The following is a 27,044-nucleotide window of genomic DNA, read 5'->3' on the forward strand; positions in this document are numbered from 1 at the left end:
GTTAACAGCACTTGCTTACCGTATATCTCCTTGGTGTGCTGCCTGTTTAGTCCTTTGCTTGACCCCTGCCCTGTTTGGTGTATTTGCTTTTAGCTGCACTGAACCTTCTTCCTCCAGTTGTGCCACCCATTTTGCAGTTTTTCCCCCACCCCAACATTTGCCCGACTTCACCTCTAGGGTGCAGAATTAATCAGTGACAACCCAATAAAACCACATACAATTCTTTACAGACCAACATCTTTACTGACGATTTTGTCGCAGAACAACATTTACAAAAACAGAGTCCATTGCCTGTATTAGGGGGAGGTTATTGACAGAGGGAGACTGGGACTTCGACTTGATGCAGCCAGGGGGTGATCCAAACTTCAAAATAGCATCTGAATGTCTGAGAAGGGGGGAAAGGAGAAAGATGAATATTAAAATCAGCCCAGTGTCAAAATCTAGAAAGCTGACCTGTGTCATTATCCGATGGCTTGTTCAATATCCTGAGCAGGTATTTCAAAAAGGAGCTCACAGTTATTCCACCTTCCTCTTTGACAACCCCAAGGCAAGGAGATGTGGCCGCAGCTCCTGCAACATTCATGCGCAACTCCCTACTCTGGCCTCATGCCCAACGTGATAAAAGACAGAGGCCTCTTGCAATGCTCTGGCTTAGGAAACGACAGCCTTTATTGTAGTGCTTTCGCTATCTGATAAGCTCCATATATTACGTGGGGAAAGATTCTGCATCAGCAAGGGAAGAGTCTCTCGCTGCTCTCATGATGTCACCACTACTGCACGACTTCTCATGTTGCGCAGGGCTAGAGGTCCCAGGCCACAGGGGAGCAACGAAGGCCACGCTCCTTTGACAAAGTGCCTTCTGTGGCTTCGTTCCACTACATCAGTAGAACCTCCCCTGATTGACCACCAGCAGCAACCATTTCAAATTTTCCACAGTGCCCTTGTACAACTTTCTCCTACGCAGTCACCCCAGAGCATTGTGGGAAATCCATCATGGCCATTTGCAGCTGCTCACTGCTTGGTGGGTGGGGGTAGAGGCTCAGGGCAGGTGCCAGAAGGTGTCTAGTGCTGATATCAGGCCTGGGCGCAACATAACTAATGCAGAAATAGGATGGAGCAGGGCTTTTTAAAGCCAGAACTTGCTGGAACTCAGTTCTGACACCTCTTAGGTGGGCACCATTGCCGTTATAAAAGAACCAGAGAGTTCTGGAACCTCTTTTTCTAGGAAAAATAGCACTAGGAAGGAGCCATAGTATAGGTTCCTCTCATATTGCCCAGTGCTTCTTACATTACCTAAGGTATTCTGTGAAAGGTACAGGCGTATCTTGGTTCGCAAATGCCTTGCAAGTCGAACATTTTGGTCCCCAACGCCACAAACCTGGGAGTGAGAATTCTGGTTTGCAAACGTTCTTTGGAACCTGAACATCCGACGTGGCTTACGCGGCTTGGTTTCCGAATGTTTGGAAGTTGGACGGACTTCCGGAAAGGATTCCATTCGCATTCCAAGGTACCACTATATTTTTTAAAAAGCTCCCAGATTTGAAGGTGGAAGGTAATGTCAAGGCTCTCGGACATTAAGGTTCCCAACATGTAACAAAAATTGCACCATCAGGACCTTGGAGAGGTAAGAATCACAGCTGTCTCCCCAACATGAATTTAGCATGCGATACATTTATGCAATGAAACACATCCAGCCGCCTTGGCTTGCGTGCTGCATGAACCAATCATGTTCTCTGGCACTCTTTGCCATGTGTATGAGTTCTGCAGCACACCAGTCAATGTGAAAAGTGTTTCCTGAAGAGATAGAGAATTTGAAATCTACAGTATGGTTTTTTTACACGTGGCTTCCCTTATTAACTTATTGAATTATAACTGGGATGGGGAATCTGTGTCATCAACATCTGGAGAACAATAGGTTCTCCCCACTGCCCCATTTATCACTCCCGGGAGTAGGTATGTCAGTTTATTGCAGCAGCAAAAACAACAAATTATTGTGGCATCTTAAAAACCAGCAAATTTGGTTATGACATAAGCCGGCCTTCCCCAGCTTGCTGCCCTTCAGGGTTTTGGTTTTTTTCATTTTATATTGGTCACTATGCTTATTTTACCTACATTTAAGTTATAAATATAATGTTTGCACTTCTAGACTCATGGACATTGATAAAGATGGGCACAGCTAAGTCACCAGTGAAGAGATACCAATATGCATAGGAGTCCATTCCTAGGGGCCAAGGTCCCTTTGGCTCCCCTAATAAAATGTTTGAGGAGGCCAGGTCTCTCAAAGTTGATGGGCAGTGCCATTCAAATGATGTGTTGCACCACATAATGTGTTCAGTTATGTGGGGCAGGGCCTACCTCCCCCCGCCCCATTTTATTCAAGTTGGCCTCCCTGCAATATGGATAGCACATCAGATCCTGGCTGAATCTAGACACATGGGGGGGGGGTTCAGGAAAACGTGTTGTAAACCTCGTAATGTGAAATCACGTTGCCAAAAGGCAGAACTCCACAGCGCCATCTGGTGTCACAGTGTTCTAACGCATTTAAAACGCTTTTTCTTTACTAATGTAGCTGAGTCCCCCGTAACATTCCACGTTAGTCCATTAGGAAACCAATGAGAAATCGGAACACATCTTACTTGTCTCAGTGTCTTTTTCCTCTGGAAATCACATCTGTCCAAGTCGGGCTCGGGATGTATCCTTTTGCTGCATACTGTCCGGCAGATATCAACATCGATTTTGTATTTCACCCCTCTCACAACCTAGAGAGATCAAATTTCACTAAACCAGACATAGTAAGGCAAATTGAAGAGATAGAGGGAACTTTTTATATACCGGGGGAGCAGGAAGGGAAGATAACATTTTTTTCAAAGGCCTTATATTTCCACCCCACCCCACCCAAGTGGGAGGCATATTGCTAAGGCATGTTGGTGCCTGTTGCTTGTATATTCATCCTACTGTTATCTCTGATTATTGGTTTTGAAGGACAAAAACCTGTTAAACCTGTTTGACCAGAGACTACATTGGGAGAAGGTGATGAAACAGCGCGGTTACTAGCTGGGGTTCCATTTGGATCATATATAACCTCTTAAAACAGCTGCATTGGTTGCAGCCAGTTCTTCTCTGCACCTAATTCAATATGTTCATGTTAGTAACCGGTCTTGAAAGATCTACATTGGCTCCCAGTACGTTTCTGAGCACAATTCAAAGTGTTGGTGCTGACCTTTAAAGCCCTAAACGGCCTTGGTCCAGTATATCTGAAGGAGCGTCTCCACCCCCATCGTTCTACCCGGACACTGAGGTCCAGCACCGAGGGCCTTCTGGCGGTTCCCTCACTGCGAGAAGCCAAGTTACAGGGAACCAGGCAGAGGGCCTTCTCGGTAGTGGCGCCCTCCCTGTGGAACGCCCTCCCACCAGATGTCAAAGAGAACAACAACTCTGGTGTCAAGGTCAACAGAAGGGGCCTGCAGAAGCTCAGGGTGGTGGCAGCCCAGAAGATGGTGTTCTTTGTGGTTGCACGAGAAATGTAGACCTTCCAGAAGGGCTTATTTAGCCATCAGCAAAGCAGCAGCTGAACCAAGATGCAAGTCATAATAGCTCACTTCAACAGTGTGACTTTCAGACGCACTGCAGTGATATTTCCACCTGAGTGTGAGGTGACTTACGGGAATATTTCATCTCGCATTGGCACCAGAAAATGACAGGTTTCGTTTCATTGCTGAACTTGTTGCCATAACAGCCGGAGTTTCCTTACCTGCCTCATGGCTTTGTTTATGCGAAATTCTCTGAATAGAAAGATGTCATTTGAACTGTTGTTGTATCTGTAAACACCAAACCTAGCAGCTCTCTGAACTCCTGGGTCGTTGGTCTTGACAGTGATAGGAGATCCAGGTTTTATGGCTGAATTGGGCAAATGCCTCTTGCTACCTGTACAAGCAAAATTCACAAATAAATAATTATTTAGAAATTTTGTCCAGCTGACACATGGAAATAACCTTGTGACATATCAGCTAGGTTTGGAATTTCACACCTCCACCTCCCTATTTTGGAAATGTATTCATCATTTGAATGAAAGTGGGGGCAAATTTGACCACAACACAAATTACAATTGGAGTCAGCCCCTGCGAACCAGGCAAATAGTTTTGTGAGAGAAATGTGGCCCAGAGCTGTTTGTTTTGTTTTTAACTACACAGGGCTTTGTGGGTTTGCCCAAGGTGCTAGCTTGCCATTCATTTGAAATACAGTGGTACCTCGGGTTACAGACACTTCAGGTTACAGACGCTTCAGGTTACAGACTCCGCTAACCCAGAAATAGTACCACGGGTTAAGAACTTTGCTTCAGGATGAGAAAAGATATCGCGTGGCGGCGGCACGGCAGCAACGGGAGGCCCTGTTAGCTAAAGTGGTGCTTCAGGTTAAGAACAGTTTCAGGTTAAGCACAGACCTCCGGAACAAATTAAGTTCTTAACCCGAGGTACCTCTGTACAGGCAATGGCTAGTTTGATGTGCGACCGTGCGCACGTGCATTGCACCGACCCCAGAAGTGGACAGAAAAGGGGGCAGAGCGGGGGTAGAGGGCTCTCTGCTGATGCTCGCGGGGGTCAGCAACGCAACTCTCTTGCAAAATGGCCACCACCTGTAGTCCCAACACCACCAAAATCTACCTTTTGGTGCCTCCAACTTTACTGAAGAAGCTTGCTGTATGGCGAACTCAGACTGAAAAACTGACAGCTTTCAAAGCTGATGTCGTATGAGGAGGGGAACCAGCAGCTTCTTCCCTTCTCTCACAGTTAAAACCCACCCTGTGGTTTATCGTTACTCTGCAATCAGCAGTTGACTCACAGGACACGACAAGAGAGTGTCAAAACTGCAAACTTTCTCCAAAGGAAAGCTTGATACGGCAGTGCATTTAAACAATAGGTCAAGTTTCTGGCAGTGTAACTGGTGTGTAACACGGTGCAACCCACAAAGTCCTGGTTTTGCAACTGTGTGGTGAAAAAAAAGCAATTGTCTGGATTAATGCATGGTAAAAATTGTGCAGTTTCTCTCCCTTGAACAGTACGGGCCGGTTCATACGTTCATATTAACCACGTGATCACTGCAAGTACAGATTTATCACGGCTAAAGAAATTAGGTGATACATGCATGTGTAAAGGTAAAGGGACCCCTGACCGTTAGGTCCAGTCGTGACCAACTCTGGGGTTGCGGCGCTCATCTCGCTTTATTGGCCGAGGGAGCCGGCGTACAGCTTCCGGGTCATGTGGCCAGCATGACTAAGTCGCTTCTGGTGAACCAGAGCAGCGAACGGAAATGCTGGAGCGGTACCTATTTATCTGCTTGCACTTTGACGTGCTTTCGAACTTATAGGTTGGCAGGAGCTGGGACCGAGCAACAGGAGCTCACCCTGTTGCAGGGATTCGAACTGCCGACCTTCTGATCGGCAAGCCCTAGGCTCTGTGAACTAGCTGCACACAAAAGCAGGGACACACTGAGTAGCCTCAAACATGACACCACACATGCTGAGCAGCCCCTCCCTTGGCATCTGTGTGCACAATGCAAACATTTGTAGGGAGGGGTTTTTCAAATGTACAGGTGTATGTGCAAAGCCCCTTCCTCCAGACATTTGCCATGTGTCCATGAATGCCAGGAGGGGGGTCACTTAGCATGCACAGTATATGGGGGGGGGGGATACACACTCTTACGTTGCGCTATTCACTCAGCAAGTGTGTCTGAATGTTGCACGCTGTGAACATGTGTCCAAATCACTCAAGTGGAGACGTTTATCCCAGTCTGTATGTGCATTGGACTTGAATTTTTTTAAATTCTTGATGCTTTTATTGTTGCGTTGATTTGAGATTTGCTTGTAGAAAGCATTTCATAAATGGAATGAAATAAATAATCTACCGCACTTCAGAATGTGTGTATAGCTCTGTTAGGGATAGACAGAAATGCAATTGAGGAAGAGCAATAGAGGAAGTGTTTCCGAATTCCACGCACATTCCCAGCAGAGAAGGCTATATGCACATTGTAAAGAGCGAGAGGGGAAGTGGTTTGAAATTTCACACACATTCACAACATACTGAAGCCAACTGGATAACTGGATGCCTATGGGGAACTGAGAATGGCACATGAATGATGTGTTCATTCACAGTGGTCACTGTGATAGCAGCAGTTAGTTAGTAGGTCCATCTTCTTCCATGGTCTTCCATGGTCTTCTCTTTCTGTCCCCCTTTTCTTTTTCACTCTGAATGCCAAGCTGGACAATTTCTCAAATATTCCCACCCTTTGGCTGGCATCCCACTGCTAGTATTAAAAATACAGTTCCATGTACATCAGTGCAGCTCCTTCCAGAAATGTTGAAAACAGCTGCCTATTCATTTTACAGTAAATAGCCTTGAGAAACACCTAAAACAACACCCCCCCCACACACACCAGTGTTAATCAAATAACGGGAGGGGGGAAAACACCCTTAGCTTCTTCGCTACTCAGAATATAAACCACAATGGAAAAAGAGAGATTTCGGTTTATCTAACAGCAGGCATTTTGTGAGACTCTGCTTTTTCTGTGCATTCATGTCTGAATAAAGAGAGAACCTCATTATCATCATCATCAGTAGTATCCTGCCCTTCATCCAAAGATCACAGACCAATTCACAACATAAAAATGAAAATAAGAGAACACAAAATGCACAATAAAAACAAAAACAAACCAACACCCCCCCTCCCACTTAACATTAAGTTTTCAGCTCAGATCTTTAACCTTTAAGCGCAGCCTGGCATCCAGCTATTTAGCAAAAGAAGTTTTCCATGCATGGAAGATGTCATGGGCTTGGGAAGGGAGTTCTGCGTGCTGAACCTCTGTCTCAGAGGGTTTGCAAAGGAGCATCAGGTGGCGTCTGTAATCCCGTTTTCAGATAAAACACTGGAAAATCTAAAGTTGACCTAACTGCCACTAGGAAACCTTGCAACAGCCTCTCTTTCACAAGGGTGTTACAGTCCTTGATTCAATCGCACACACTCTCCACCCAGTGCAACCCTGTTTCTTAGACTTCAATAAAAAGTAGTGGTCTCAACTGATAATGGCTGCGTACACAACATACATTTAAAGTGCATGGCTTCCCCTAAGGAATCATGGGAACTGTAGCTTATCCACCACAGAGATGCAATTCCCAGCACCCTTAAGAAACTAAAGTTCCCATGATTATTGGGGGGGAAACCCATGTACAGCATTTTAAATGTGCTTTAAGTGCATTGTGTGTAAGCACCCAATATTGTACACACACCTGCAAATGCCATGGGAGAATACTAAAGCTGTTTTCTGATCTTACCAGCTGAAGTCCTGGCCACATTGCAGAGAAGAAGGCAGCAAAGAAAAACCATTTTCCTCCACCCAATGGACACCATTTCTACCTTCCAGCAAAGAGACGAGGGCTGCTTGACTCAAACACTTGCTTTTTTGCACCTAGCAGAGGAAGTGGGGTTTCCACTGTCTGTTCAGGAACTCTCATTGGTCAAGAAGAGCATACTGTATAAAAAAGCCTCGATCGCTATCTCCTGTCCCGCTCATTGGCCCTTGCAAAATCTATTAGCAAGTTTCTTTTTGAAGAACTCTGGGTGATGTTAGCACTTCGTGCAGAACAGGGTTTGTTTGTTTGTTTGTTTTTAAAAGGGAAGTCAGATCCAAAATGGGCAGGTAGAAGGAGTCAGAGGCAGTTCAGAAAGAACATCGGGGGGAGTTCAGTCATTCAAGCCATGCAAAAAGTTGTGCTATGTTAGGTAATAGAAAAGGGTGTAGCCAAGACCCTGATCAAGTATACCCATTTCTCTTTCGCCCTGCCAACGACCCTCCCTGCAGACTCCACTGCTCCGGGTATTCACCAATGCTTCTAGAACGAAGGAGATAGTTCTAGAACATGGTTCTAGTCCTGTGGTGTTGCGATAAGGGTGGGAAGCCAGAAATATCCAAGATGGCATTCATAACACGGACCTTACTGGAGCCAACACGGATGTGAAATATTTGTGTCCCAAATGCACAAAATTATTAAAGCAGTTTGGAAACAGAGCAGTCTTCCGTCTAGGTTCCTCACTAATGAGAGGCAGTCACAAGAGATACGAAGGAATTATGAGTTCTCAATGTTAAGTTGTGGGTGAACATATCAGACGACACAGCAATTCTTCAAACAGCTCTTGTTTATTCACAGGCCAGAACAGAACTGACTGAAGGGTTCAGCCAACCTGCTTATATAGAGCTCCACTACAAAGCAACAGTAACAACTTTCTGTAACTATCCAATCACTGAACGTCACTTTCTATTCCTTATTTGCATATGCGGACCTGAGTAAAAACTATCTACAGTATCCCCCTGCTGGCCCAGGGTGAGAACTTCAGTACATAACACTCAACTCTCCCAAGATCCCTCTTTCCTCAAAATCCCAGTCCTGAGGAGCTCCTCCCACTCTGCGTCGATTTCTAAAGGCCGTGGGATTTGACACTCACCAAGAAAGGATTATGCACACATGCAGAAAAGGCATAGGTGCATTGTAGCCACGCATGCTTTGAGCATGAATTATAATCACGTTGTTGTTGTTGTTTAGTCGTTTAGTTGTGTCCGACTCTTCGTGACCCCATGGACCAGAGCACACCAGGCACTTCTGTCTTCCACTGCCTCCCGCAGTTTGGTCAGACTCATGTTTGTAGATTCGAGAACACTGTCCAACCATCTCGTCCTTTATCGTCCCCTTCTCCTTGTGCCCTCCATCTTTCCCAACATCAGGGTCTTTTCCAGGGAGTCTTCTCTTCTCATGAGGTGGCCAAAGTATTGGAGCCTCAGCTTCAGGATCTGTCCTTCCAGTGAGCACTCAGGGCTGATTTCCTTCAGAATGGAGAGGTTTGATCTTCTTGCAGTCCATGGGACTCTCAAGAGTCTCCTCCAGCGCCATATAATCACATACCACTCGGCAATTGTAAATTTTCCTATAAGACCACTACTAGCGGTGGGCAAATCTGTCAATTTCTGTTTCTCTCACTCTCTCATTTTCCTATTCTTAAGTTCTCCACATTTCCACATCAGTTTGCAAATTGTTTTTTTCTCTCATTTTGAAAAAAATGATCAGTATTTTTGTGTGAATTTCTTTTACTGTGCACATTTCCCCCCAAATTCTCCAGCCAAGTAATGTGTACAAAAAAATGCAAATAATACGGTGAATTGTGCATGAAAATGCATATATTACTAGAGGCTCTCTTGCTGATCTTGAAAGAGTGACTCCCATGATCTATCTTATTATTACACTTATCTCTCTCCTCTACAAAGAATACAGGCAATTTTTCTGAAGCCGTACTGGCTCTCCTACAGGACAAGTGAAGCAAAACATTCTATGCTCAGTTGAGGCAAGCACAGTTCACCAGGGGGCACTGTTACCCTTCCTGAGAAACTTGATTCAGGACCATCCTTGGCCCAAAGTTCTTGCTCTGGGCTCTTGTGCACCGCTCCCCAAAAGCCACATTTTCCAAATCTGTTTTGTGCGTTGTGGCCCTCTAGGGTTCCATACCTATGGGAGTTGTTTGCTGTTCTTGCATTCCATTATATTTCAGATCAACTGGAAATAAATAAGTGTGCTTCAAACTGTTCCTTTCATCATCTTACTATTAAGGCAACTCCCTCACCATTTCATCTTGACCCACACTTGAATAAACCTGCAAACAGATGTGTGTTTACTCAGAAATTAGTCCTGGTATATTCTATGGGCCTTACACCTTCATGTTTTTAGGATTGCTGCTGAAGATGTTGGATTGGGGAGGCATGCGCATCACTTCTTGGCATTTATTAACCCATCACACTCTCAAGTGACCACCATGAAAAAGGGCTGAGGAAAAAGCTATGGGAAGGGGGGCTGGCTTGGGATCATGGGTCTAGCCAAGGGGGCAGGGGGCAGGTGCCCCCCTAAATCAATAAAAATACTTAACTGAGGTTAGTTAAGTCTGCCCCCCCCACAAAAATCCTGGCTACGCCCATGCCTGGGACTCAGGGGCCCCCATTGAATTCTATGGAACAAAATAAACAGGCTGCAATCTGGGGCACAGCTGAAAAGGACAACAGTTGCTTCTCACTCCAGACACTTGATACTGCATGCACACATTTTAGTCTAGAATCAATGGAGTCTGAATGCTGGTGTGTGTTTTTAAATGTACAGGCGACGACTATTTTACGTGCATCCGATTGAGGTGTGACCGTCAGACACTCATCTCTGTGGACCTGGAAGTGGCCCGAAAAGGGGGTGGAACGAGATGGGGACAGGGCAGGGTGGTGTGGGGTGGGGGGAACAGGGTCCGCCAACACGCGCGAAGTCCCTGAACGCAACCCCCATGCAAATGGGCAGTTGCCTGTAATCCACACGGTCTAGAGCTATTGCACATCTTTTGTCTGAAAAGTGCTTCTTGAGATTGTGTACACCCTTTGGGAGCAATTCAGTGTTGTGTTATTATTGAATGTTCTGTCAGCACAAGTTGTCCAACAGTCCCTCCTCTCTGAGACTGCATCCCAGCAAGCTTTTCCGGGGGTTCTCCTGACCCTCCCAGAGCCATTTGGGAGGAACACACAGGCAGGGGGCAGCGGGGAAGAGAAGGGAGGACACTCCATTTCACAAGCAAATCTCCATATGCAGGGTTTCTGCTGAAAGGACTCATTAGGTGACTCCCACCCTATACCTTTACAGGACATTCAAAACACATTACTTCCCTCAATCGATTCTGGACATGGCAATTTGTTAAGGGTCTCTGGGGTCAGTTTCAGGGTCAGTTCCATAACCTACGAGCTATGTAGCCATTTGTCCTCAGGTAGGGAAATCAGCTGATGCATGAATGAGCACATGATCTCCTTCTTTGTAGAGGTGCCCATTCATCCCCACTGCCCAGCAGAAGCAAATTTCCCTTTGCAATGGTGCGTTGATGGTGGTTGGAGCATGAAGGGCTTGGAAGGGGCTTGGAAGGAGAAGGAGAAGGAGAGTGTGATAATAATCTTTTTGGAAATTCTAACATTTTAATTGCATGGAGCTAGCAAAGCAGGCAACCAATAATGGTAGCATTTAAATAACAGTTGCAAATATTATACACGGCTTGCTTTTTAATTTTTGTTCTTGAGAATCCGTGTGGTAAAGTCGATGAGATCTGGGAGGAAAGCATATTCAATCCCTGCTCAATCATGAAGCTCACTAGGTATCCTTAGGCCAATTGCTCTCAACTTAGTTTACATTATAGGCTGATTGTGAAGACAAGATGGGAGAGTAGAGAAAATAATTCATTGGTGGGTATGTTAAGAATAAGTTTTTTTTAAAAAAGGTAAAGAATCCCTCGACGGTCAAGTCTAATCAAAGGCAACTGAGGTAGCAGTGCTCATCTCAGGCCAAGGGAGCTGGCGTTTGTCCACAGACAGCTTTCCAGGTCATGTGGCCAGCATGGCTAAACTGCTACAGGTGCAACGGGACACCGTGATGGAAACCAGAGTGCACGGAAACGCCCTTTAGCTTCCCACCACAGCGGTATCTATTTATCTACCTGCACTGGTGTGCTTTCGAACTACTAGGTTGGCAGGAGCTGGGACAGATCAACAGGAGCTCACTCCATCACAGGGATTCGAACTGCTGACCTTCCGATCAGCAAGCCCAAGAGGCTCAGTGGTTTAGACCACAACACCACCTGCTCTCCTATGTTAGGAATATAATGTAACTATCAAAACTCCTTTAACCCTCTGTTGAATAAATAAATAAATATAAACCTGGGATCAACTGCACCACAAAAAGTCTTATATATTTCTACCAGGTATTAAACATAACTCATTTGCAGATTAAAAATCATGCCTTTGCTGATAATTTTCCTTTTCCAGTAAAAATATATAAACTCAGATCAATGGGATCAACAACACCCCAGATGTAAGGAAGAACAAGTGGTTGATTAAAATTGGTGAAGTTTTGGTGGGTGGCAGATCGGGACTAAGTGCTGACAGTCTGCAAACGACCGGAGTTGTTCTAACAGGCTGCAGTTTTACAGAAGCCCTTTATTGTATTTTATTCAACTGTACAGTAGTTAAAAGCCACAGGAGCAGAAAGGAAAAAGGGGGAATGGCGCCCCTAGAGGTTACACGGATAACGACAAACTCCGCGGCTGTTTTTTTTTTCCCTTCAAGGAGTTAAATAGCCACTTCTGTGTTTTTATTGTCTTCCCGGAACCACGTGCGTTTCTCCCGGTTTTTTCTAAACGCCCCTTTGCACACTTACGATTTGCGGCATAGATAGGCTCGACCACGCGGTTGCCATTCTGTGAACACCTAAAAGTGGCGGGGAAGAGAGAGAGAGAGGTCTGTTGAACCCGGGGCGATTTGTTGCTTCGATGGGTGGGTATACCCTCTCCAGCAGGGGTGCCAAGTTGAAGAGCACATTTGGGGGTGGGGCAGGTAATCCCCGCGTAATTAAGCACATGACGCAGCATACACACACTTTTTGAATGCTAATGTCCATCAACTTGGGGGGGATGGCTCCCTCAAATAATTTATTGGGGGGGTGTTAGCTACTCATGGGGGGGGCGAAGGGACATCGGCCCCTAGGAACTCCTCAGAAATGGGCGTAGGCAAGGGGGGGCAAATCTAAATCGAGCAAATAAATCAAGGCACTTAACTAAAAGCAGAAATCGTAAAGTGGTTTGGACAGATTCTTCTGCGCCGTTGGAGTCAAAACAACATTTAAAACAACTTGTGGAGACATTTCTTTCCGAATTTGCTAGACAGAGGATGATGACAGGCAGTGGCGTAGCGTGGGTTGTCAGCACCGGGGGCAAGGCAAGTAATTTGCGCCCCCTAACCCGTGGATTTGCGGCCCCTAACCCGTGGATTTGCGCCTCCTAACCCTAACCCCCAGATGTTGCGCCCGGTGCGCCCTGCACCCCCACGCTACGCCACTGATGACAGGTGGGTGTCCTGCCCCCCCCAACATAAATCCTAGCTACGCCCATGCTCCCAGGTAACTGTATAAGAGGCGGATCTCGCCTCCCCGCCAGCGATCCACAGTGGAATCGCCCTCTCCAGGCTCTCCTTGCCTCTTCCCACCCCCGGTGGCTGGGAAGAAGATCCACCCTTCTTTCCTCGGTGGATCCTGCCTGCCAGCCAGCCAGTCGGTGGGGGTGGGCGGCCTTCCCCTTCCGCCATCCTCTGGGCCGCATGACTGACAGAGGCGGCGGGAGGAGCCCCCCCCCCGGGCTCTCCTTTCCTGCGCAACTTTAAGAGCGCGCCTGTCCCCGGCGCGCGTCTCGGCGGCAGTCGGCGCGCGTCTTCCTGGCGCACCGCTCGGCAGGGCCACGGCCTGGGAGGCGGCAGCAGGTACCGAGGCGGGCGGGGCGGGGTGTGGGGAGGCCTGGGGGCCCCCCTCCGGCTTGGGACACCCCCCGGACCCCACCTATGTCCGAGAGACCCGGCGGCAGCCCGCCAAGCCATATGTGGCCAAAACATCCCGCGGTCACCACCGGGGACCGGCCGGGCGCAGCAGCAGAGCGCCTATAAATAGCCGAGTCCTCCTCCCTGCCGCTGTTGCGTGGAGGGAGGGAGGGAGGAGGCGACGCCCCCCAACGCGTCGAATTCGGGAGCCCCTTGGCTCGTGCGAAAGCAGTGGGGCCCCTGACGCGTGTGTGGCAATGGCAAGACCAGGCTAGGTTTGGCTGGGGTGTAGCAGGGCGAGAGGCGCACCCGGACGGAGCCTGCCTGAAAGTGGGACCCTGGAATGACAATACCCTCCAACATTTCTCCGGTAAAAATAGGAACGTCCTATTAAATTTATTATTATTATTATTATTATTATTATTATTATTATTATTATTATTATTATTATTATTTTTATGTCCACCCATCTGGCAGGGTTTCTCCAGCCACTCTGGACAGCTTACAGCACTTATAAAAACTTATTAAGGCAACCTAGTAAGATGGGGAGGCTAATAATAATAATAATAATAATAATATGCCTGCCCATCTTAGTAGGTTGCCCCAGCGAGGATAATTTCTTATCTCCTTGGTCCGGGGGTCTCATAACCCCATAGCCTCTGACATTTCTCTGATGAAAATAGGGACGTTCTGGGATCAAATCAGATTCTGTAAATCCGGGGCTGTCCCTGGAAAATAGGGACACTCGGAGGGTCTGGAATGGTCTCCTTTCGGACATTTTATCCAAACTCCTCCTGGACCTCTTCAGGAAGCAACCTGGCGCCAAAGAGCTAGGCAGGTGACTCTCTTTCCCCCTCCCCAATTCCTCTTCTGACAGGGAGATAAGTGGGTTGGATGGGCGGTGGACCTTGCCACCTTAAAAGCTTTGGGCATTGCAAGAGACGAGCAAGCAGGGCCGGGAGGAAAGTTGTTGGCAACCCTTTGGGTGCCTCTGCCCAACTCAGTGCAAAGTTTCTCTCTCTGTGTGTGTAGAAGGGACGCTTCTAAATAAATCTCAGTGTCCTGACAATAAGCTGGCCAATAATAGTCTGTTAACGTACAGTAACAACATGCTTGAGAACTTGGGCGAGGGGACTCTGTAACTGCTTGGCATCCCAAAATGGGCAACGGACCATGCTGAATTGTATGTTTCCAGCAACTTGTCTTGAAGCATGTTTCAGGCTTTTAAATCTTGTTTATGCACAGTAGGCTAGTTGTGCCCAGAAACCATGTGGCTTTGTGATGCATGTGAGGTACACATCTTGGGGCCCATACAGCTACATTGGTACTGTTAAGTATGTTGCTTTGACCACTTCTGGATGCGGCAGCGAATCCTTGGTTTTGGAAACTGTGCTGTTTGATGGACTTTCATCCTATTTTTCCTGACCCAGGAAAAGAAGAACCTCCTGCTCTTTATGCCAGAATCAGAGACAGTTTCTCTTTGCCTTTTTAAAATTTATGCAATCCCCAATAACCTAAGACAGTGAGTCATGAAGTGGGTGGGTTGCCATGCTGCAAGAGGGAATGTTACGCAGTGAAATGGTTGGCAGGCCAGCATTGCCAGTTTTCTCAGATGTGCTCCTGTTCGTTGACAGTAACAACCAGAGCTGCCAGCTGACCAGAAGAAAACAGCCCAATTTGTTACTTTTGCAATAGATAAAGGGACCCCTGACCTTTAGGTCCAGTTGTGGCCGACTCTGGGGTTGCGGCGCTCATCTTGCTTTATTGGCCGAGGGAGCTGGCGTACAGCTTCCGAGTCATGTGGCCAGCATGACTAAGCTGCTTCTGGCAAACCAGAGCAGCACATGGAAATGCCGTTTACCTTCCCGCCGGAGCGGTACCTATTTATCTACTTGTACTTTGACATGCTTTCGAACTGCTAGGTTGGCAGGAGCAGGGACCAAGCAACGGGAACTCACCCCGTCGCGGGGATTCAAACCACCGACCTTCTGATCAGCAAGTCCTAAGCTCTGTGGTTTAACTCACAGCGGCATCCGCGTCCCAAAAAACACTTTTGCAATAGTGTTCCTTTAAAAAGGAGAACAGCAAGGGCGTAAGCATTCTTGCCAGTTAACGTCTCCCAGCTGACCAAAATAAAACAGCCTCGCTTGCTCCTATTCCTTTATATTATTCCAGTTTCTGGATGCCACAGGAGGGGAGAAAGCTCCTGTGCTCAGATCTTCCTTGTGGGTTTTCCATAGGTTGACCGCACGGTGCTGGACTAAATGGGTCATCGTTTTTTTTTAGCATTTGCTTCATTTGCAGAAATCAGCAAACCTTTGTTTTAGGGCATGAGCGTAAACATTCTCACCTGCTAATGGCTGCAAATCATGTTGCTGTTAAATGCATAGAAGCAGGACCTGGAAGAATGGTTGACAACCTTAACAGCAATCTAGTGCACAGGAATTATAACCAGGTGGAGTTTTTTCCTAATGTGTAGACAAGCAGCAGGAAAATACTGTATTTTTCGCTCTATAAGACGCACGAGACCATAAGACGCACCTAGTTTTTGGAGGAGGAAAACAAGGAGGAGGAAAACGGCTTTGGTCCGGTATTTTGGAAGGAGCGTCTCCACCCCCATCGTTCTACCCGGACACTGAGGTCCAGCTCCGAGGGCCTTCTGGCGGTTCCCTCACTGCGAGAAGCCAAGTTACAGGGAACCAGGCAGAGGGCCTTCTCGGTAGTGGCGCCCTCCCTGTGGAACACCCTCCCACCAGATGTCAAAGAGAACAACAACTACCAGGCTTTTAGAAGACATCTGAAGGCAGCCCTGTTTTGGGAAGCTTTCAATGTTTGATGTATTATAGTATTTTAATATTCTTTTGGAAGCCGCCCAGAGTGGCTGGGGGAGCCCAGCCAGATGGGCGGGGTATAAATAATAAATTATATTATTATTATTATTATTATTATTATAAGAAAAAATATATTCTGAATCTCAGAAGCCAGAACAACAAGAGGGATCGCTGCGCAGCGAAAGCAGTGATCCCTCCATTCGCTCCATAAGACGCACACACATTTCCCCTTACTTTTTAGGAGGGGAAAAGTGAGTCTTATAGAGCAAAAAATACGGTACTTCTTTGCTGATTGGGTGTGTGTCAAACTGCTCTTAATAGCACCAGGACTGATAAAAAGAGGGCAAGCAGCAAACTTTCTAGGAAGCACTTTGAGCCTTAAATAAAGACAAGGATCTCGGGGGGGGGGTGGCCTTGAGATGATGGAACCTTTCTTCACCTTCTCACTAGAAGGATTCTCAATGAGTGAGGAGGGGCATACTGTGCCACCTGAGCCTAGTGGTACAGGTGATCAGATGTCAAGCAGATGACAGAACCTCTCTTTTAATCTGTTGTAAATAAGAGATGTTCCAGGAGGTGCAACTGTATTGTGTAGGGACAGGGTGGATAAAAATCAATGATTAAAATAAAATAAAATTGGATTTTAAAAATTTAAATCAGATTTTTTTTATTTAAATCAGATTTTTAAAATAAAATGCTTTTGGAGGAAAAATCTTTCTAAAGATAGTTTTCTATTTAAGTTACATTACAAAGTTACATTACATTACAATAGCCAAAGGCTATTCATCAGGAAATAAGGATTTGTTTAAAGTTTTTCATGTGTGCTAAAACTCATGTGTGCTAAAAGTTTTTGTTTTTAAAAAATTGTTTAACCACATCAGTTAACAAACATGGATACATATGCTATAATGTCATTGTTTTAGTTAAATAAATTGTTATTAAGGAAATGGTTATTTTTCTCCTTCCAATAAAGTACAGCAGAAAAGTTGTCCAAATATAAACAGTTAACTTATTAAACCTCACAATAATTTCATAATCATCAGTCTATGTGTTTCTAATACTAGAACCAAATCAGTAATTTTTGATATAACTGTAAAAACTACTCTGAAAACATATTATATTCCAAAAAGGAAACCTTCATCTGGTTGTAAATATTAAGATGATACCAGGAAGAATGAGACTTTCGGGGGGGGGGGTGGAATGATTTGAATCAAGTCTTGCTGACTAGTGATTTAAATTGATTTGATTTAAATCAAATCCACCTTGTTTAGGGAGAACAAAATGTGCACCTGCCAGAGCTTCCTCTTCTACACAACTGTTTAACGGGACATGGTCCTTCCCACCTAAACTCCAGATTGTAGTAATAATGAGAGTGGGGAGAAATCCCCATTGTGACTGCAGCTACATGCCACCATTATGACATTTGCAGACGGTTTTATATATAAAACATGTGATGTTGTGGCTGAAAGGCTGGGGTGCAAACCAGAGAGGTCTCTGCATTCCTCTCTCCTCTTTCAAAAACTCGATTGGTGGCCTTAATCAAACCACTCCATCTTGCTTTGATATAGGAACAGTAATACTGGGCTATCTTGTTTACACTTTGGAAGTTAAAGGAGATTCCAACTAAATACCAGGAAGAACTTTCTGACAGTAAGAGCTGCTCAACAGTGGAATGGACTCCCTCAGAAGGTGGTGGACTCTCCTGCCTTGGAGGTTTTTGAGTAGGGATCGGATGGCCATCTGTCATGTATGATCTAATTGAGATTCCTGTACAGTGATGCCTTGGTTCTCAAACTTAATAGATCTGCATTGGCTCCCAGTACATTTCCGAGCACAATTCAAAGTGTTGGTGCTGACCTTAAAAGCCCTAAATGGCCTCGGTCCAGTATACCTGAAGGAGCGTCTCCACCCCCATCGTTCAGCCCAGACACTGAGGTCCAGCTCCAAGGGCCTTCTGGCGGTTCCCTCACTTCGAGAAGTGAGGTTGCAGGGAACCAGGCAAGAGGGCCTTCTCGGTAGTGGCACCCGCCCTGTGGAACGCCCTCCCATCAGATGTGAAGGAAATAAGCAGCTATCTTCCTTTTAAAAGACATCTGAAGGCAGCCCTGTTTAGGGAAGTTTTTAATATTTAATGCTGTATTGTTTTTAACACTTGATTGGAAGCCTCCCAGAGTGGCTGGGGAAATTCAGCCAGATGGGTATAAATAATAAATTATTATTATTATTATTATTATTATTATTATTATTATTATTATTATTATTTATTATCTGGAAGTCTGTTCCAAAACCAAAGTGTTCCAAAACCAAGGCGTGCTTTCCCATGGAAAGTAATGGAAAACGAATTAATCCATTCCAGACTTTTAAAAACAACCCCTAAAACAGCAATTTAACATGAATTTTACTATCTAACGAGACCATTGATCCATAAAATGAAAGCAATAATCAATGTACTGTACTATGAAATAAATAAGACAGTATTGTAGATGATACAAAATAAAATTCTTATTTTTCTTACCTGCACTGATGTTTGTCATTGTTTGGATTGGGGGGCTTTTATCCATTTCTGCAATCACACAATCAGTCAGTATCTGAACTGGGTTCCACACAGTCACAAAAACAAATGAACTGAAAAAGCCTCAAAAATGCAAAATAATAGCGAAAACAAAAGCACCAAGATTAATCCATTACGGAAGTCCACTTGACTTCTGAAATGTTCAAAAACCAAGGCGCAGCTTCTGATTGGTGCAGGCGGCCCGGAAACAATAGCCGACAACTGCATTGGGCGTTTGGCTTCCAAAAATCGTTCGAAAACTGAAGCACTTCCCGGTTTTCGGAGGTTGGGAACCAAAGCGTTTGAGAACCAAGGTACCACTGTATTGCAGGGGGTTGGACTAGATGACTCTCAGGGTTCCTTCCAACTCTACAATTCTATGCTTGAGTTCATGCTTGTTTAGGCTTGGATTAGCTGTGGGAGTTGTTTGGAGCCGGCTGCTCCAGAGGCACCTTCTGCCGTGCTTATGCTATCCGCTTGGCGGCAAACAGCGGACTGGATAGGATAAACTGATCTGAAAGGGAAGGACTAGTGCAGTCTTAGGGAAAGCGTGTTCTCCTTCATGGAGAGCACGTGTTGCGGTGGGGGCAAAGAAGACATCCCTCTGTTGCTGGGCGGGTTAGTTTGGATGGCCACAAATCTTATTGGGCACCTCTTGGTCGTTGGGGAGAATTTGATGTTGCAATTTATGATTGATGGCCAAGGGGCTATTTATTCCCTGCGCGCAGCGTTGAGCTGCGCCTTTCTTCGCTGCGCGCATCGGATCACCCCCCCACCCTCCCTTTATTTAGGGCTGTTTGCGTTGACCTTGCTATGCCTGTCATGGGGTCGTCTGCTTTGGGGCAGGGGCCTGGTAGGAATTTTTCCATTTGGCTGATTGGCCAGTGCCATTTGGTTTTTTTGCCTACTGCGTGGCAAATCATCACAACTTGTAAGGTTGCGATTAGGTAAAGGGACCCCTGACCATTAGGTCCAGTCGTGACGACTCTGGGGTTGCGCGCTCATCTCGCTCTATAGGCCGAGGGAGCCGGTGTTTGTGTGCAGACAGCTTCCGGGTCATGTGGCCAGCATGACTAAGCTGCTTCTGGCGAACCAGAGCAGCGCACGGAAATGCTGTTTACCTTCCCGCCGGAGCGGTACCTATTTATCTACTTGCACTTTGACGTGCTTTCGAACTGCTAGGTTGGCAGGAGCAGGGACCGAGCAACGGGAGCTCACCCCGTTGCGGGGATTCGAACCGCCGACCTTCTGATTGGCAAGTCCTAGGCTCTGTGGTTTAACCCACAGTGCCACCTGCGTCCCAGGTTGCGGTTAGGCATTGGTTAAATTTGGTTGGTGGAGGGGGTATGGTTGGCTGCCCCTCCAATGCTGCTGCTGCTGCTGCAAGAATATTCCGTTAAAGGAATCCAGGGGCTCGCCACGCTCTTGTCCGAACCCCTGTCAAGGGGCTAGGGCCATGCAAGAGCCCCTGGGAGCATTTGGGGAAAGGTGAGGGCCTGGCACCCAGCTCTATTGTCTCCCCAAAATGTTTTCCCTTATTGACTTTCGCAGGTTTGCGGATGTCAGTTCTGTTCCTACCTCTAGGTGGGAACAGATAGTCGCAAACCGATGCCTAAGCAACCACTCACATTCTGTAATCAATAAAGTTGTGGCCAAAAAATTATGCCAAAAACCTTAAACAAAAATTCTGTCTGAATTGTGTTTTATTTGAGGGTGGCTTGGGGACCTCGACACGCAACTGTTGCTGGACCACAACTCCCATTAGTTCCTTGAGTACAGTGGTGCCTCGCAAGATGAAATTAATCCGTTCCGCGAGTCTCTTCGTCTAGCGGTTTTTTCATCTTGCGAAGCAACCCTATTAGCGGCTTAGCGGCTATTTAAAGGCTTAGCAGATTAGCGGCTAAAAGGCTATTAGCGGCTTAGCGGCTTAGAAAAAGGGGGGGGAGCGAAAAAAAATCGGAACACTTGCAAGACGTTTTCGTCTTGCAAAGCAAGCCCATAGGGAAAATCGTCTTGCGAAGCAGCTCAAAAACGGAAAACCCTTTTGTCTAGCGGGTTTTCCGTCTTGCGAGGCATTCGTCTTGCGGGGCACCACTGTACCAGCCATGCTGCTGGGAGCCCAGCAACATCTGGAGGGCTACAGGTTGGCCCATCCCTTCTTGCGTGGGAGGGTGATACTATAGAGTTTCTTTTCTTTTCTTTTTTGCTTCAGGCAAGACTTAAGCTTCCTCTTCCCCCTGGTTGGTTGGTTCCCTTCATCTATTAATAAATAATAATAAGGAAAGGTGTTCAGGGTAAGAGAGAAAAGATCCTTTTACGATAACACTGAGCTTCTTGGAGCAGAGATTTTCAAACTGGTCTGCGGCCCAATGATTCAGGTATTTGGCAGAAAAGTTGTGAAATGGTTTCCTAGCTTACCTATCTATCTATTCTGATGGTGGAGATTGAGGTCGTTTTGACCAACAAGGTCTTGGTTTAGAACCATCTTCAAGAGTAGCCCCATATAAAGCACATTACAGTAGCCCTGATAGGAGGTCACTGGAACATGCAGAACAATGGTTTGGCACAATCGTTACCATTGAAGTGTGTGCTCATCTGGCAATCAGGTCTTGCAGGGTTTAAAATCTTACCAAACCTCTTTGATCACAGAGATAATGCTGGGACAAAATACAGTGGTGCCTCGCAAGACGAAAAGAATCCGTTCCGCGAGTCTCTTCGTCTTGCGGTTTTTTTGTCTTGCGAAGCAAGCCCATTGACGGATTAGCGCTATTAGCGGCTTAGTGGGTTTAGCGGCTTAGCGGATCAGCTGTTAAGCGGCTTAGCGGATCAGCTGATAAGTGGCTTAGCGGATCAGCTGTTAAGCGGCTTAGCGGATCAGCTGATAAGCGGCTTAGCGGATCAGCTGTTAAGCGGCTTAGCGGCTTAGGATCAGCTGATAAGCGGCTTGGGAAAAAGGGGGGTGGAGGGAAAAAACCCCGCAGGAACTCGCAAGACATTTTCATCTTGTGAAGCAAGCCCATAGGAAATTCGTTTTGCGAAGCACCTCCAAAACGGAAAACCCTTTCGTCTAGCGGGTTTTCCGTCTTGCGAGGCATTCGTCTTGCGGGGCACCACTGTAACTGCATGTGTGCGCCCAAGGAACAGCAGTGACTCTAGTTCGGCCTCAGTCCTGTATACCTGAAGGAGCGTCTCCACCCCCATCGTTCAGCCCAGACACTGAGATCCAGCGCCGAGGGCCTTCTGGCGGTTCCCTCATTGCGAGAAGTGAGGTTACAGGGAACCAGGCAGAGGGCCTTCTCGGTAGTGGCACCCGCTCTGTGGAGCACCCTCCCATCAGATGTCAATGAAATAAGCAGCTATCTTATCTTTAAAAGACATCTGAAGGCAGCCCTGTTTAGGGAAGTTTTTAATATTTAATGCTGTATTGTTTTTAACACTCGATTGGGAGCCGCCCAGAGTGGCTGGGGAAACTCAGCCAGATGGGCGGGGTATAAATAATAAATTATTATAATTATTTTTATATTCTGGGCAAATCACCTCCAGCTCTCTCCAAAGCCATTATTTGTCTTCAGCCTTTCTTTGGCTTGTCGTACAGTTTTGTTCCAGCCGGGAGAAAGGGGAGAAGCATTTGAAGCAGCTGCGACTCAGATGATTTATGAGATATTTGCACCATTTAAAAATCATTGCTCTGTAACTTACAACTTGTTTTTGCTGAACTTATGTGCCGGTGTAGTGCCCTGTAAATCAAACTGCTACACAGCGTTATGGAATGGCAATGCTGGGGTTTGGACAATTGAGCAGTAGAAGGACTTTTTTCTTTTCTTTTTTCATACATTCTGGCAGTTTAAAAACAACCCTCTTGGATTTGTTGGGATGCTTTTCTTTTCTTCTCATTTAAGCTCGAAAGCTGCTGCCCTCAATCAATGGAATGTTACATTTCTACATATAAGGCGTCTTGGTCAACTAAGACCTTCCTGGGGCGCAAGCCTGGGCAGCGTGTCTGGAGATCATGGGCTGCCTAGATTACAAGACCTCCATCTCATCCTCGCTGATGTAGTCCAAAAGAAAGCAGAGCAAAACGTTTGGCACCAGGTTGGCTGCAGGAGTTGCTGGAAGGAGGCCTTCAAGGCACCATCCAACCATCGTAGGGGCTCCATTCCAAATTACCGTATTTTTCGCACCATAGGACGCACTGGACAATAGGACACACTTTGTTTTAGAGGGGGTAGAACAAGAAAAAAAAATTCTCCCCCTCTCTGCCCAACGCCCCTTCAGTGAAGCGGCAGGAGGCGCTGCACAGAGAGGGGGAGAACTTTCCCCCTCTTGTTTTCCCGCTCTAAAACAAGGTGCGGTTTAAGGTGCGTTCAGGCGGCTACCTTGGAAGCCTGGAGAGCGAGAGGGGTCAGTGTGCACTGACCCATCTCGCTCTCCAGGCTTCAGGTTCCTTTCGACCTGCTCTTTGGGGCTGGCGGGGGGAAGCCCACCACCAGCCCCAAAGAGCAGGTCAGGGAGCAGCGGAAAGGCGCAGCGGAGAGGCTGCTGCGATAGCCGCGCGTCACCCCTCCAGCCGAGAGAGCGCGCACAGGGCTAAAGCAGCCCCCCGTGACCCTCTCCTGGCTGGAGAGGTGACGCGCGGCTATAGAGGCTCCTGCCATAGCCGCGCGTCACCTCTCCAGCCGGGAGAGGGTCACGGGGTGCTTCTTTTGCCCTGCGCGCGCTCTCCCGGCTGGAGAGGTGACACGGGGCTGTAGAGGCTCCTGCCATAGCCGCGCGTCACCTCTCCAGCCGGGAGAGGGTCACGGGGTGCTTCTTTTGCCCTGCGCGCGCTCTCCCGGCTGGAGAGGTGACACGGGGCTGTAGAGGCTCCTGCCATAGCCGCGCGTCACCTCTCCAGCTGGGAGAGGGTCGCGGGGCTATGGCGTCTTCGCTCCATAGGACGCACACACATTTTCCCTTCATTTTTGAAGGGGAAAAAGTGCGTCCTATAGAGCGAAAAATACGGTAGCCTTTTCTTCTCCCGAAGATATCCTGCAAGGCAGAAGAGGTTTAGGATTAAGGTTGGGCGATATCGGCCTTAACCAACCTTTCAAAATTGTGACGTATCAGCAGCCAAACATCATGATGTAGTGATAGATCACGATGTTGAAAAGCAGAGGGAGGAACAAGCTGTCTTGGCCCAGGCCTGTCCCTGCAAGATTGGGCTGATGCAGCCAGGGTACGTTTGATTTAAATCAAATCGATTCAAATCACGATTTAAATCACTAGTCAGTAAGCCTTGATTTAAATCACTAGTCAGTAACACTTGATTTATTTATTTTTATTTATTTACAGAAAGACTCATTCTTGCTGGTATCATCTTAATATTTACAACCAGATGAAGGTTTCCTCTTTGGAATATAATAAATTTTCAGAGTAGTTTTTACAGTTATATCAAAAATTACTGATTTAGTTCTAGTATTAGAAATACATATACGGATGATTATGAAATTATTGTGAGGTTTAATAAGTTAACTGTTTATATATGGACAACTTTTCTGCTGTGCTTTATTGGAAGGAGAAAAATAACCATTTCCTTAATAACAATTTATTTAACTAAAACAATAACATTATAGCATATGTACCCATGTTTGTAAACTGATGTGGTTAAACGATTTATTTTTTTAAAAAAACACAAAATCTTAGACTGAGTTTTAGCACACATGGAAGACCTAAAACAAATCCTTGTTTCCTGATGAATAGCCTTTGGACTATAATGTAACTGAAACAGAAACTATCTTTAGAAAGATTTTTCCTCCAAAAGCATTTTATTTTAAAAATCTGATTTAAATAAAAAAAAACTGATTTAATTCAAAAAAAATGATTTTTTTAAAAAAATCATTGATTTTTATCTACCCTGCCTCTTACAGAGTTACTTTTATCTGCATATAAAAAAATTAAGTCATGCCATGCTAAGGAAGATGTTTGGTTTTGATTGACCGTTTAAGAAATGAATTGGAGTTAACTTTTCTGCAGTGTTTCCAATAATTTTTTATACCAGAGGTCTGAACTTAGGTCAGCGGTAGCTTTTCCCTGTTGCAAAATATTCAGCCTGGTTGCAACCAGCGTAAATGTTATGAATTCTTTGGATTCTGGATTAATGTCTTTGAAAACAGATAATAAAAAATTCTTGGCATTTTTGGCAGTATTGTGTCCCCCCTTCCGTCTGGTTTAGAAGCAGGATAGAAACGTTTTGAATAAATGAATGTTTAAGAATGTGAACAGTTCAGCAATACAACCTCAAGTGATAGATGAGTGTTAAGTTAGATTAGTGATGATGACATTGGGTGGTATATTATTATTATTATTATTATTATTATTATTATTATTATTATTATTATTATGAATTAATATACCACCCTATACCCAGGGGTCCTAGGGTGGTTCACAGAATATAATCAAGATATAAAACCACAAAATACCTAAAAAATAGAAACAACAACCCAATAGGCGCCTCCCCCAAAAAACCACATTTTAAAAGGGCATAGGATGTAAATTGGATCAACCAAAGGCCTGGTTAAAAGGAATATTTTTGCCTGGTGTCTAAAAGTGTATAATGAAGGCGCCAGGCAAACTTCCCTGGGGAGTTACAGATAGGTAGCCGTGTTGGTCTGCCATAGTCAAAATAAAAAAATTCCTTCCAGTAGCACCTTAAAGACCAACTAACTTAGTTGGTCTTTAAGGTGCTACTGGAAGGAATTTTTTTATTTTCCCTGGGGAGAGCATTCCACAGGCGGGGGCCACTGCAGAGAAGGCCCCTTCTCGTGTTGCCACCCTCCTGACCTCTCAAGGAGGAGGCACACGAAGAAGGGCCTCAGAAGATGATCTCAGGGTCTGGGTAGGTTCATATGGAAAGAGGCAGGCCTTGAGGTATTGCGGTCCTGAACTGTTTTATTAAGCTCATTTTTACTCCAGGTAGACCTTTTGAAATTACTGGACCGACCTTAGTCATGTTAATTTATTTCAATGGATCTACTCTGAGTAACACTTAATCCAGGGGTCAGCAACCTTTTTCAACCGCGGGCCTGTCCACTGTCCCTCAGACCTTGTGGGGGGCCGGACTATATTTTTTTTTGGGGGGGGGGAATGAATTCCTATGCCCCACAAATAACCCAGAGGTGCATTTTAAATAAAAGCACACATTCTACTCAAGTAAAAATACGTGGATTCCCAGACCGTCCACAGGCCGGATTTAGAAGGCAGTTGGGCTGGATCCGGCCCCTGGGCCTTAGCTTGCCTACCCATGACTTAATTGAATACCACCAAATGAGTTTAGATGGCTATACTGTTTTATTGTTGTTAGCCGCCCTGAGCCCGGCTTCGGCTGGGGAGGGCGGGATATAAATAAAATTTATTATTATTATTATTATTATTATTCTTCATGTGCGTCCTCTGCAAGAGGTCTAGAGAGTAGCAACATGAGAGCAGGCCTTTCTGGCACTGGCTTTCCACTTATGCAATATTCTCCCTAGAGAGCAGGGCCAGATTTAGGTTTGATGAGGCCCTAAGATGCTGAAGGTAATGGGGCCCTTTATATGTCCAGCTGTCTTTTGTCAACAACAAACTGTCGCTGTTTTTTGTGTTGAATATATGCTATATAGTAATTTATGGACCTAATAGGTATCTAAAGCCATTTGCACAGAACAAATAGGAGCCTACACAACACAAAACGCTGTTGCTGTATGTAGGTTTTATTTTATTTGTTTTTTATCTTATACAGCATTTTGGAAATGTACATCCAGGTTTTTTCCTTTAAACTTTTTTGGGGCCCCCAAGAGAGTGGGGCCCTCAGCTATAGCTTGTTTAGCTTATACATTGATCCTGCACTGCTAGAGAGGCTTGTCTGGCACCTTCATTACAGATCTTTAAGCACCAGGCAAAAACATTTCTCTTCTCCCAGGCCTTTGGCTAGAGCCTAGGACTTGCCGATCAGAAGGTCGGCAGTTCGAATCCCTGTGACGGGGTGAGCTCCCATTGCTCGGTCCCTGCTCCTGCCAACCTAGCAGTTCAAAAGCACGTAAAAGTGCAAGTAGATAAATAGGTACCACTCCGGCGGGAAGGTAAACGGTGTTTCCATGCGCTGCTCTGGTTTGCCAGAAGTGGCTTAGTCATGCTGGCCACGTGACCAGCTGTACGCCAGCTCCCTTGGGCAATAAAGCGAGATGAGCGCCGCAACCCCAGAGTTGGTCACGACTGGACCTAATGGTCAGGGG

The 27,044-nt window shown here is 46.0% G+C and overlaps 2 protein-coding genes across 7 annotated transcripts in view; one reads left to right on the plus strand and one right to left on the minus strand.

The window, feature by feature from the left end:
* Positions 1-220: 220 nt before the first annotated feature.
* Positions 221-7,933, minus strand: LOC310696156 (cystatin-F-like). The gene is made up of 4 exons (XM_083481278.1): positions 7,325-7,933; positions 3,752-3,924; positions 2,637-2,759; positions 221-385 (listed from the first exon to the last, which is right to left on the minus strand). The coding sequence occupies exons 1-4, from the start codon at positions 7,398-7,400 to the stop codon at positions 308-310; spliced, it is 450 nt and encodes a 149-aa protein (XP_083337404.1). The 5' UTR covers positions 7,401-7,933; the 3' UTR covers positions 221-307.
* Positions 7,934-13,051: 5,118 nt separating this feature from the next.
* The window catches only part of TMOD1 (tropomodulin 1), a 39,856-nt gene continuing 25,863 nt past the window's right edge, over positions 13,052-27,044 (plus strand). For 3 of the 6 annotated variants that reach the window (XM_083481930.1, XM_083481931.1, XM_083481927.1), the window contains exon 1: positions 13,052-13,359. The gene's annotated coding sequence lies outside the window, so the exon portion shown is untranslated. Of the gene's footprint in view, positions 13,360-13,564; positions 13,784-23,992; positions 24,011-27,044 lie in introns of those variants that run through there. The other 3 variants (XM_083481932.1, XM_083481928.1, XM_083481929.1) reach the window with 3 other exon arrangements.

The sequence above is a fragment of the Podarcis liolepis genome, assembly GCF_965112155.1.
Source record: "Podarcis liolepis genome assembly, chromosome: 17".
In the NCBI taxonomy this organism is placed as follows: Eukaryota; Metazoa; Chordata; class Lepidosauria; order Squamata; family Lacertidae; genus Podarcis; species Podarcis liolepis.

Excerpts from the sequence above, each read along its gene's own strand:
- LOC310696156 (XM_083481278.1), bottom strand. The coding sequence starts at position 7,400 with ATGGTGTCCATTGGGTGGAGGAAAATGGTTTTTCTTTGCTGCCTTCTT. Across the intron at positions 3,925-7,324 it reads TGTGGCCAGGACTTCAGCTG|GTAGCAAGAGGCATTTGCCC; the intron begins GTAAGATCAGAA and ends TTGCTTGTACAG. Across the intron at positions 2,760-3,751 it reads TAAACAAAGCCATGAGGCAG|GTTGTGAGAGGGGTGAAATA; the intron begins GTAAGGAAACTC and ends TGATCTCTCTAG.